Source organism: Hyperolius riggenbachi, chromosome 1 (genome assembly GCF_040937935.1).
Source record: "Hyperolius riggenbachi isolate aHypRig1 chromosome 1, aHypRig1.pri, whole genome shotgun sequence".
NCBI lineage: Eukaryota > Metazoa > Chordata > Amphibia > Anura > Hyperoliidae > Hyperolius > Hyperolius riggenbachi.
In genome coordinates this window covers 474,924,411-474,937,580 of record NC_090646.1, presented here as the reverse complement: position 1 = coordinate 474,937,580, position 13,170 = coordinate 474,924,411, and the positions used below count along the sequence as shown (strand labels likewise).

Sequence of the window (13,170 nt, the reverse complement as noted above, 5' to 3'; positions counted from 1 at the left end):
GTGTGCTGCTGCTGGGTTAGCATTGCCGGTCCCTGTTTATGGAACCTCTTATCTTTATTACATTTATGACTGCATGGCGGCAAAATGCATGCTATCCGCACGCTTCTTGTCCTCATGCAAGGCCTGGGTTGTTGTGTCTGAAAGCGTGGCCTTCTCCTCCTGCGCCTCCTCCTGTTCCATCACGTGTGCTGCTGCTGGCTGGGTTAGCGTTGCCGGTCCCTGTTTATAGAACCTCTTATCTTTATTACATTTATGACTGCGTGGCGGCAAAATGCATGCTATCCGCACGCTTCTTGTCCTCATGCAAGGCCTGGGTTGTTGTGTCTCAAAGCGTGGCCTTCTCCTCCTGCGCCTCCTCCTGTTCCATCACGTTTGCTGCTGGTGGGTTAGCGTTGCCAGTCCCTGTTTATGGAACCTCTTATCTTGATTGCATTTATGACTGCATGGCGGCATAATGCATGCTACCTGTGCAAAGAAAACAGACATTTCCCGCATTTAAAAGACAGTTTTCGCTTTGAAACTCTAAAATCGATTTTCTCAAAAACTATAAGCTCTTTTTGCTAAAAAATTTTTCCTCTTGTACCCACTCCCAAGGTGCACATACCCTGTAAATTTGGGGTATGTAGCATGTAAGGAGGCTTTACAAAGCACGAAAGTTCGGGTCCCCATTGACTTCCATTATGTTCGGAGTTCGGCGCGAACACCCGAACATCGCGGCCATGTTCGGCGAACGTTCACGAACCCGAACATCCAGGTGTTTACCCAACACTAATCACGACTAATCCATGATCACAGAAATTATCCGAGTACCACTGCAAATAACAAATATTAGTACAATCAGTCCAAAGCACCTTATTCCAAAATGAAGCTGGCTTGTCCAAATGTGCTTAGCATATTTTAAGCAGCTCTGTTTGTGCTGTGGGCGGAGAAAAGACTTCCTCTACATCACTCTCCCATACAGCATCTCTTTGTGTAAAGTGCGCCGAATGGTTGAACGATGCACAGTGACTCCATCTGCAGCAAGATGATGTTGTAGGTCTTTGGTGCTGGTCTGTGGGTTGACTCTGACTGTTCTCACCATTCGTCGCTTCTGTTTATCCGCGATTTTTCTTGGTCTGCCACTTCGAGCCTTAACTTGAACTGAGCCTGTGGTCTTCCATTTCCTCGATATGTTTCTTACTGTGGAAACAGACAGCTGAAATCTCTCAGATATCTTTCTGTATCCTTCCCCTAAACCATGCTGGTGAACAATCTTTGTCTTCAGATAATTTGAGAGTTATTTTGAGACCCTCATGTTGCTACTCTTCAGAGAAAATTAAAAGAGGAGGGAAACTTACAACTGATCCCCTTAAATACTCTTTCTCATAAGTGGATTCACATGTGTATGCAGGTCAGGGGTCACTGAGCTTACCAAGCCAATTTGAGTTCCAATAATTTTTTGTAAAGGTTTTGGAATCAATAAAATGACAACAGTGCCCAAATTAATGCATCTGCCCAATTGTGTTTAAACAATTATTGCACACTTTCTGTAATACCAATAAACTTCATTTCACGTCTCACATATCACTGTGTGTGTCTCCTATATGATATATTTAACAGACATTTTTGTCGTAACAACCAATGATTTATACTGAAAAATCATGACAATTAACAAGGTTGCCCAAACTTTCGCATCCCACTGTATATTGGCATGGGACCATTATGCTGAGGGTATGACATTGAACCATTAATAAAGGTACATTTACTTTTGTAAGTTAAATTTGCTTTTGTTTGTCTAAAAATATACCCTGCTTTGCCAAATGTGGGCCTGGACAATATTAGCACAGAGTTTATCTTTTTTCTCCATGTTTTCATTGCTATATTGTGATCATCTCATTGCTATATTGTGATCATCTCATTGCTATATTGTCTTGTAGGTCTTCTAATTCATCGCTGAGGGTGTATATACCTCCACAACTGCATTATATTACACATATGAGAATCTATAGTGTTAAACATGAATATTGCTTTGCAACATGAGATTTAACTATTGTTTATTGAATTCCCATGAGACGCTTTGAAATATTATTTTCATTTAGATGATTTTATTCCCATATGTGTCGTGCTCCTGATCTGTACTATAAATGTGAGCTTGTCTACAGAGAGATATACATAGTTCACATATTGTAAATGAAATAGTCAAAATATTTATCATCCCTACAACACGACAAAACTGCACACTTTTTTATTTTTATGTTCCTGTAACTACTTCTTTTTAGGATGAAGGCTGAAAGCTCTCTGTGTAAAACAGATATGAAATCATTTAATCAAAATGTGCCTGTGTTTGAACATTATGCTTTCACCCTGCCATCTTCTGATATTTCATTTTATGAGTTACTAAAAGCCTCTGACTTATTAAAGCATCTTTTAACTTGATTTCAGCTTCAACCTCAACTTTTTTTATTGTTGCTGTTATTATTATTTTTATCATCTTCATCAAGTGTTAACCACTTCGCCCTCCGGGTACAGTATATCTACGCTCCTTTGGACTTCAGTTCCCTGCCCGGAGCGTAGAAATACGCAACCCCCGCCGCTGCCGCCGCTGTCCGCGCTCCTGCTCGCACTCCCGCGATCGTGCACGCCACTGCCCGCTCACCCGGAGATCAATGAGGGGGTAAATACATTCCCATTTGTTGATCTCTGCCCCCGCAATGATCAGCATGCTTCTACGAGAAGCAGCCGATCATTGTGAAAAAACTCAGTTTCCCAGCCTCCCTTCCTGCAAGTGTCCTTCCGATGCTTGTAGGACACCTGTAAAAAAAAGTGGCCATCTTGTGGCCAAAAAATAACACTACACCCAAAAACATTTTTCACATACAAGTAAATTATTATCACTATTAATTTTAACTCATTAACTCCCACACTCCCCAATTGTTACCAATATTTTTTTTTTGTAATATTAAAATAAATTTAAAAAAATGACAATAAAAAAAAAACTTAAATAGTTACCTTAGGGACTGAACTCTTTAAATATTTATATCAAGAGGGTATAACACTGTTACTTTATAAATTATGGGCTTGTAATTAGGGATAGACGCAAAACTGAAACAAATGCACCTTTATTTGCAAATAAAATATTGGCGCCAAACATTGTGATAGGGACATAATTTATACGGTGTAATAACTGGGACAAATGGGCATATAAGTTACATGGATTTTAATTATAGTAGCATGCATTATTCAAAAACTATAATGGCGGAAAACTGAAAAATAATGTTTTTTTTCCAAATGTTTTCCTATTTTCCCATTAAAACACATTTAGAATAAAATAATTCTTGGCATAGTGTCCCACCTAAAGAAAGCCTAATTGGTGGTAAAAAAAAAAGATATAGTTCATTTTATTGTGATAAGTAATGATAAAGTTATAGGCGAATAAATGTAAGGAGCGCTGAAAGGAGAAAATTGCTCAGATGCTGAAGGGGTAAAACCCCTCAGTTGTGAAGTGGTTAAAGGACACCCGAGGTGAAAATAAACTAATGAAATAAACAATTGTATATATCCTCCTTCTCCTAAAAATGAATTTTTAAGCTATTCCACAATTTTAATTTATATTTAAATCTGCTTTTTAATTTTTTACTGTTTTATTGTTTTCGCTCAATGACACATTTATTGAAGTATGTCAGAGCTAAAATCTATGAACTATTGACCCTTGTTATCTCTTTCTTGCTCTCAGAAGCCATTTTCTGCTACAAAAGTATTTTATAGTTGTAATTTCTTATCAGTGAGAGTCACACTGTAGTCTGACCCAGTCCTGATGTTTAACTCTTTCAGGCAGAGAAAGAAAAAAAGGAGCACAGCATAGTTATTTGTGTGCTAGGCACTGTACATACACATGTCTATCTCATCACGTCACCTCGGGTATCCTTTAAACAATAATATGGCATTGGCATAGTGTAGCAAAATAGAAATTGTTGTGTCGTGGAGTGGTGAGGTACTACTGGCACTAGCCTAGGTGGGTTTTCCATGTATTCCTATAGAGCAGTGTTCCCCAACCCTGTCCTCAAAGCCCAACAACAGTGCATGTTTTGCTGAAATCCACAGAGGGAGTTAATCAGCTCTGCTGAGACACTAATTACCTCACCTGTGAGTAGAGTTGGGCCGAACGGTTCGCCTGCGAACGGTTCCATGCGAACTTCCGTGGTTCGCGTCCCACAGGCGAACGTTTGCGGAAGTTCGGTTCGTCCCATAATGCACCATGGAGAGTCAACTTTGACCCTCTACATCACAGTCAGCAGGCCCAGTGTAGCCAATTAGGCTACACTAGCCCCTGGAGCCCCACCCCCCTTATATAAGGCAGGCAGCGGCGGCCATTACTGTCACTCGTGTGCCTGCATTAGTGAGAGTAGGGCGAGCTGCTGCAGACTGTCTCTCATAGGGAAAGATTAGTTAGGCTTAGCTTGTTCCTGGCTGCATACCTGTTCTGTTCAGTGAGCCCACCATACCTGTTCTGTTCAGTGAGCCCACTGCATACTTGTTCAGTGAACCTGCCACTGCATACCTGTTCTGTGAACCCACCACTGCATACCTGTACTGTGAACCCACCACTGCATACCTGTTCAGTGAACCCACCACTGCATACCTGTTCAGTGAACCTGCCACTGCATACATGTTCTGTGAACCCACCACTGTATACCTGTTCTGTGAACCCACCACTGCATACCTGTTCAGTGAACCCACCACTGCATACCTGTTCAGTGAACCCACCACTGCATACCTGTTCAGTGAACCTGCCACTGCATACCTGTTCTGTGAACCCACCACTGCATACCTGTTCTGTGAACCCACCACTGCATACCTGTTCAGTGAACCCACCAGTGCATACCTGTTGTGTTCAGTGAACCCGCCACTGTATACCTGTTCTGTTCAGTGAACCCGCCACTGTATACCTGTTCAGTGAACCCGCCACTGCATACCTGTTGTGTTCAGTGAACCCACCACTGCATACCTGTTCTCGCCATGGTGCGCACCAGTCCAGCACGGCCGTCACTACACAAACAGCTGTTTGCGGTGCGTTTTACGGTGAGTTTGGTGTGTCAGTGTAAAGCAGTACCTAATTACACTACCTGATTGATGTATACACATGCAAGATGTTTTAAAGCACTTTAGGCCTGTCATTTAGCATTCAATGTGATTTCTGCCCTTAAAACGCTGCTTTGCGTCAAATCCAGATTTTTCCCGGGGACTTTTGGCGTGTATCCCACTCCGCCATGCCCCCCTCCAGGTGTTAGACCCCTTGAAACATCTTTTCCATCACTTTTGTGGCCAGCAGAATTTTTTTTTTCCAAAGTTCGCCTCCCCATTGAAGTCTATTGCGGTTCGCGAACTTTTCCGCGAACCGAACGTTCCGCGGAAGTTCGCGAACCCGGTTCGCGAACCTAAAATCGGAGGTTCGGCCCAACTCTACCTGTGAGTGTTTGAGGTGTTCTGCAAAACATGTACTGTTGCTGGGCCTTGAGGACAGGGTTGGAGAACTGTGCTATAGAGAATCCACCATTGAGTGCAGCAGAACACACAAATAATTTTTCATGACAAACAGGTTCTTCTTGTAAGGAGACACTGCAAGTTGATGACACATGCAACCTGGCTTTAAGCTGAGATTTCTATGACTGTAGAAGAGTCTGGAAGGTAATATTTTTCTCACAGGGGCATCATTTGAGGGAAAATAGTACTATAATGTGAAACGCTGTCATTATTTTACTCCTCTTGTGTGTCCAAGAATAGTAATTACTGTATTTTTTGGACTATAAGACTCACTTTTTTCCCCCAAAAGTGGGGAAAAAAGTCCCTGCGTCTTATAGTCCAAATGCAGGTCATTCCTGACATGTGAATGCCTGCCAATACGAACCTCCAACCCGCCGCAATGTTGGGGACTCCCTGTACTGTGCCCATGTCACGCAGAGGAGGACACAGGGACAAACGGAGGACACAAAGGGGCATAGAGGAGGACACAAGGGGACACAAGGGGACACAAAGGGGCATAGAGGAGGACACAAGAGGGACACAAAGGGGCATAGAGGAGGACACAAGGAAGACAGAGGCAGACACATGGGGGGACACATTAGGACACAAGGGGAGCAGAGAAGGACACAGGGAGACGCAAGAGGTATAAGGGGGCATGAGGTACAAAGGGGGCATAATCCACAAGATGCCCCTTCACCATGGATGCACAGGTCTAGTATATATTTCCCCTGGGTTTTTGGCCTCTAAACCTAGGTGCGTCTTATGGTCAGGAGCGTCTTATAGTCCGAAAAATATGGTATTGTTATGTGCTAATTCCATGTCTAGTAAGCAAAGTTATCTAGCATGCCAGAGGGGTAAGTGGATTCCCCACATCCCCCATTGCAGAACCTGGGTTCACTCACATGATCTTAAGTTCAATGCATGTAACTGTGGCAAAAAAAGTATGAAACAATGGCAATAATCGCAATGGCAATGATAACCACTACGCCACCCGGGCAGCATGGTAACATAGTGGTTAGAATGCTCACCTTGCAGCGCTGGGTACCTGGTTTGAATCCCAGCCAGGGCACTATCTGTATAGAGTTCGGATGTTCTCCTTGTGTCTGTGTGAATTTCATCCGGGCACTCTGGTTTCCTCCCACATCCAAAAAACATACAGCTAAATTAATTGGCTTCCACCTAAATTTGCCATACACTACCATACATACATACACTACATGAATCATATATAGACATATGTCTATGGTAGGGATTAGACTGTGAGCCCCTCTGAGGGACAGTTAAGTGACAAGACAATATACTTTGAATCAGAATCAGAATGAAGTTTATTTCGCCAAGTATAACGTGAGTTGTACCCGGAATTGGTTTTGGCACAAAAGGGTAAATGGTGGTACAATAGCAGAATATAGTACATATTAGCATACAGTAGACAGTAGATACATAGTGCATACAGTATATAAAGTAGACACATACAGTAGGTCCAATGCAACACAAGGCATAGAAATAAAGCATAAATAGGATACTAAAAGAAATAATAACCCAGGAGAAGGACCAAGAGGGTAATCCGCTGCCGACTATGGCACTCAAAACGCTTTGCAGCGATACTTTACTCTAGGAAGGAGAAAGAGAAAGGAGAGGAAAGAAGAGAAAGAAAGTTAAGAGAAAATAATACAGTGAAAATAGCACTGTGGAAGATGTTGGCGCTAAATAAATTCTAAATAATAATAATATTTGTTAATAATAATACTTGTAACTAAAGCAGTGTTGCACACATTTTGATTTAATTTTTATGGACAAAGGTCTAAAAATTTACTGACAAAGGACATTTTTTACTGACTTTTTTTAAGGCTACATACACGGTGGGGCATTGCGGTGAGATGTAATGGCCACATTGTAATGTGGCTTGCCAAATGCTGCATTGCTCCACATATGCAACGCTTGCAGTGCGGGTACATTGTGGTATAATGACATGGGGCATTGTAACCCACTGCATGCAGGGCATTACAGCAAAACATGTAAGTTAACAATGAATCATACTTTTTATTGACTGTATGCTTCACTGAATCCAATGCAATGTGCAGATAACGTGTATTGCTGCCAGAGCTGGGACAAGGTCCTCCAGCACCCAAGGCTGAGACACCAAAGTGCACCCCTCCATCCCTCCCACCCCAGCTGTCACACACTGATTGCTATTAGACTAAGAGGGCCACAGGGCCCACAACCTCCCCAACGCCTTAATATCTAGTTATCTGGCTTGCAGTCACTGCTATGTATCCCCTTTTCCTATTTCTTTCTGCTTCATACACAATAAGGAATGACAGCTGAATGAATTGTGAGCCCCCTCCTACACTGCACCCTGAGGCTGGAGCCTCTCCAGCCTATGCCTCGGCCCGGCCCTGATTGCTGCTTTCCCGATCCGTTACATTCCTGCTGTTATGGGGAACACAGCACCAACTGTGAACCTAGCTTTACTATGTTTCTTGCTCAGTGTAGGAGGGCTTTTCAGTTTCTTTTAGTCCATTATACTTTCCTAGTGGTTCTGGGTCACCCTGAGCAGCTTGGGTATTCTGTTGTATATTTTTTGCTGCCAGGTAAAGACACTAGGCAGAGGCGGTTAGGAGATACAGCTAAGAAGCAAGGACAGATGGGTGAAAGAGAACACTGAGGCAAAGACAGCTGGGACCAAGACAGCTGAGATACAGAGACAGCTGAGAGGTAGAGAGAGACAGCTGAAAGGCAGAGAGAGACAGCCAAGAGAGACAGTCGAGCGGCAGAGAGAGACAGCCGAGTGAGACAGCTGAGAGGCAGAGAGAGACACCCAAGAGGTAGAGAGAGACAGCCGAGAGGTAGAGAGAGACAGCCAAGAGGTAGAGAGAGACAGCCGAGAGGCAAAGAGAGACAGCCAAGAGAGACGGCCGAGAGGAGGAGAGAGACAGCTGAAAGGCAAAGAGAGACAGCCAAGAGAGAGAGAGAGAGAGACAGCTGAAAGGCAGAGAGAGACAGCCAAGAGACACAGCTGAAAGGCAGAGAGACACAGCCGAGAGGCAGAAAGAGGCAGCGGAGAGGCAGAAAGAGAGACAGCCCAGAGTAACAGTCGAGAGGCAGAGAGACAGCAGAGAGGCAGAGAAAGAGAAGAAACAGAAGACCAGGCATAGTAGAATCAGGCAACCTGGAAGAGATGAAGCAGACAAAAAAGGAGAGATAACCAGATTACTGACTGCTACAGACTGTCTCAGGCAGCTTTCAGCAACTTCTACATGTCGGGAATCTAGACCTAGGCCAAACAGAGATCCCCTTCCTCTGTGCAGCGTGAGCAGCAACAAGTGTCACAACTCACTGTACAGTCCTATGTTAGCCATCCCATGTGATGATGCCATCTATTTGTCCATTTCCTGCTTGCTTATACTGTGCATGGTTGCATTTAGACTGTCAGGCACATGACATTACTATGGCAGAAGCTCTCTTCCTCTTAGTAGCAGTGCACTCTTATGCTGTACAGACGGGACAGTGCACTGCTTGTTGCATATGTGCTGAAGAAGGCTCCATTCCTTTGGAAAGTTGTAATGGCAGCAGGAGTGTGCTGCATTCTTTCCCCTCTACTGGAGCTGAGTTTAGAAGCAGGCGTGGAACGAGAGGGGAGAAGCCCCTATGATCGCAGGAGGGACAAGAGCTTCCCTTCCTCCAATACAGGAGACTATACTTCAGATCAGGTTTTTTGTGGCTACACTTGTTATGGGTGTTTAGATCATGATGGACACACTTGTTTTATGAACCTTGTGAGATTGGCCCCAAGGCCATAAGAGGTACTGGGTGGGAGAAGACATGGAGGGGGCATCAATGTTTCGCTGAGGTATGACACTTTGCTGTACAATGTTAGAGCTGGAGGAAATATTTGACCAAACAGAATTTTAATGTAATTTTCAAATGTGTATGACTATTACAGGAACTTTTAAAATAAAAGAGTCATATATAGACAAACAAAATGATGACAATTTATTTTTTTTCCCCTTAAGAGAGTTGTGAGAGAAAACAGTAAAACTAAAGTTTTTTTTATGTGTGCGAAATGATTACAGTGAGGCAGTCATTGAAATTATGTGTAAATAGCAACTATGCATCCTCTTGGTGGAAGGTGTACAGGTAGGTCAATATTCTGTTACTAAGAGAACTGCTAATAAATTGCTGGTCTGTTACTAGTTTTGAAGGTTTTAGAATGTGAATCTGATAAGATACCCACTGAGGCCAATGAAGCTCTTTTATTGTTAGTTAATTCAGTTGTATACAAAGAAAACAAAAACATGCAAGCGCTTATTACGAAATTGCATTGTTGTGAAAGCAGCGTGTACAAAACATAATTCAAGATATTTTGCTCTAGGTACTATCCTGATGGAGTCATATAATGTCACTGGGTTTCTAATTTTAGGATTTTCAGACCTCTGGTGTTGTAAAGGCCTTGTACAGCTTCTATTGGCATTTATATATTCCACAACCACATTAAGCAATTGTATCATCCTCTGGGTGATTCTGCTTGACCATCAACTCCACACACCCATGTACTTTTTTCTTGGAAATTTGGCATTCTTGGATATAGCATATACTACTGTCACTATCCCAAAAATGTTGGCCATCCTCATCACAGAAGATAGATCTATATCCTATACAGCATGCATCGCACAACTCTATTTTTATGTCTCCCTGGAAGGCAGTGAGGCTTTTTTACTAATGGCCATGGCTTATGATCGCTACATCGCTATATGTTCTCCTTTACATTACAAAAACGTTATGAAAACAAAAGTTTGCATTTTGCTTGCAGCAGTTTCCTGGATCTGCGGTGGAATCAATGCCTCCATTCACACAATACTTACATTCTCTCTTTCCTTCTGTAACTCTCATGACATAAACCACTTATTTTGTGACATCCCACCACTTCTCCAACTCTCCTGCCAGTCTTCCTTCATTAATGAGCTGATTTTGTTTACAGTGGGTGGCGTGTGGGTCGGTCTTGGGCCATTTCTGCTTATTGTCATCTCTTACATATACATTTCAGCTACGATACGAAAGCTGCACTCAGCAGAGGGGAGAAGGAAAACTTTCTCTACGTGCTCAGCTCATATCACAGTGGTTGCTTTATTCTTTGGCTCAAGTCTATTCACATACATTCATCCACCATCCAGATACACTTCAGAGGAGAACAAAGTTGTTTCTGTGTTATACAGTCTTTTGACTCCAATGTTAAATCCTTTGATATACAGTCTAAGAAATGATTCTGTGAAAGAAGCTCTGCAGAAGGCTAGGAAACATTTATTAACATCCTCATCATAAATTTTGATTACAGAAGTGGAATTCATAAATTTGTCTCGAGTAAGAAATACAAAACAAATCAAAATGGAAATATTTCAACTAAAATATGTAAGAACAAGCATTCACCATTTTACTGCAACTGATGGGGTATCCTTGTCATTATCATGGTAGTTTAAAGCAGACCTGAACTCAGAACTTCCTCTCTGCTCTAAAAGATAGGCAAAAGCATAATAACCTTTAAGGATAAAACATTTCTTTGTTACATCTGATACAAATCCTGCAATAAATCTGCATTGTGTATATTTCCTGCTTTCACGGAAGCAGACATAGCTGAAGGATCAAATTACAACTTGTCCTTAGTGACAGATGAGGGAGAATTAGACGGGCTAAACTGTCTAAATACATACAGGGTGCATTTCTCTGTTTTTCTTCTGTCCTTTGCAAGAGTTCAGGTCCACTTTAAAGAGACACTGAAGCGAAAAAAAATGATGATATTATGATTTGTATGTGTAGCACAGCTAAGAAATAAAACATTAAGATCAGATACATCAGTGTAATTGTTTCCAGTACAGGAAGAGTTGAGAAACTCCAGTTGTTATCTCTATGCAAACAAGCCATTAAGCTCTCTGACTAAGTTAGTCGTGGAGAGGGCTGTTATCTGACTTTTATTATCTCAACTGTTCCTGAACTATTTACTTTTCCTCTGCTAGAGGAGAGGTCATTACTTCACAGACTGCTCTGAAAGACTCATTTTGAATGCTGAATGTTGTGTAATCTGCACATATTATAGAATGATGCAATGTTAGAAAAAAACACTATATACCTGAAAATAAAAGTATGAGAATATTTTCTTTGCTGCTAATCTTCTAGTAATTATTCATAGTACACAACCAATTCACTATATCATTTTTTTTTTTCGCTTCAGTGTCTCTTTAAGTGAAATTGGCCATGAGCTTAATTTAATTTTGTGCTGTCAGATATTAGTGATTTTAAGTGTGTGCAAAGCCAACCAAATTATTTCTACATTGTACGGAAGTATGGCAAACCTGAGGCAAGATATTTGTGCTTCTACTCTGGATCCTCTTTGTACTGGAGTATCCATCCTTTAAGTCTACTGGTTTATCTCCTGCCATCCCAGCTCCTCAGTGCCCATGACCATCCTTTCGGCTGCACAACAGAAAAAGAAATGATGCCTTGCTTCAATTCTGCTGTCATGGATACAGGCAATGATGGCTGCTATTAGGCTACAGTAGAAGGGGATGTTGTGTCAGTTGACTCCTGCTAATTATATTGAAAGCTCAGATTAAAGTGCATTGAAACTCAGAAAAAAAAGGTTTTAAAATAAAGTGTGTGTCTATATGTATCCCCTTTCCTCAATGAATAGGTAGAGATATGTGCCTCTATAAATACAATATAAAGTTGTTATAATAAACTCGGGTATAGTAAACATTCGGATATAGCAGACTACCTCTCCAGGTCCCAACCGATCTCCATTATAAGTCTATTGGAGCAACACATGGTATAGTAAATCCAGATATAATAACATTTTTGTTGTAGTAAACTTGTTTTTTGGCCCCTATGTGAAACTGACTCTGGATATAGTAAAAACTGAGCAGAACATGTGTGATATGTCAGTGTGAAACCCATGGTCAGCGACTCTCTTAACCACTTACGCCTTACTGCAAAGTTATATCCGTTAAGCAGGAGCGGCTTAATGACAATCTGGATGGATATATCCGTCCAGCGGTGTTGCGGTGGGTGCGCAAGCATATGCGTGCACAGCTCGCTCTCTGCGACTATTACAGGGGATTGATTGGAGAAGAGAATGAGTGATCCCCCGAGCCAACCAAAGCCCTGTGAATGAATCAACATGCCTCAAATCATGGGGCATGTTGATTCATAAAAGTGAAAGTATTTTGTAGCAAAAAAAAGATCATACACTTCCTGGTAACTTCCAGAAGAGTTTACAGTGCCATCTAAAAAGTAATATTAATGTTAAAATAATAAAAATAAATACATTTAATATTTATTAAAATCCTATTGAACCTCCTACCTCCCCCGTAGCTGCAAAACATAAACACATGCAAATAAAAATAAAAATTCAAAATGGCAGTTAAAAAATATACTGTATATAGATAGTTACCTTAGGGACTGAACTTTTTTTTAATGTGTATGTTGTGAAGGTATATTACTGTTATTTTTTGCCTATATGGGCTTGTAATTAGTGATGGATTCAAAACTGAAAAAATGCACCTTTATTTCCAATAAAATATTGTCGCCATAAATTGTACTAGGGAAATATTTTAAACATTGCAATAACCTGGACAAATGGGCAAATAAAATGTCTGAGTTTTATGCACAGTAGATTAGAAC

At 41.5% G+C, this 13,170-nt stretch overlaps 1 protein-coding gene across 1 annotated transcript in view; it reads left to right on the top strand.

The window, feature by feature from the left end:
• Positions 1 to 10,818, top strand: part of LOC137527736 (olfactory receptor 5V1-like) — a 34,495-nt gene extending 23,677 nt beyond the window's left edge. Inside the window, exon 2 of the mRNA XM_068248615.1 lies at positions 9,872 to 10,818. Coding sequence (XP_068104716.1) covers positions 9,872 to 10,818 — 947 coding nt within the window. The remainder of the gene's footprint in view (positions 1 to 9,871) is intronic.
• Positions 10,819 to 13,170: the final 2,352 nt, after the last annotated feature.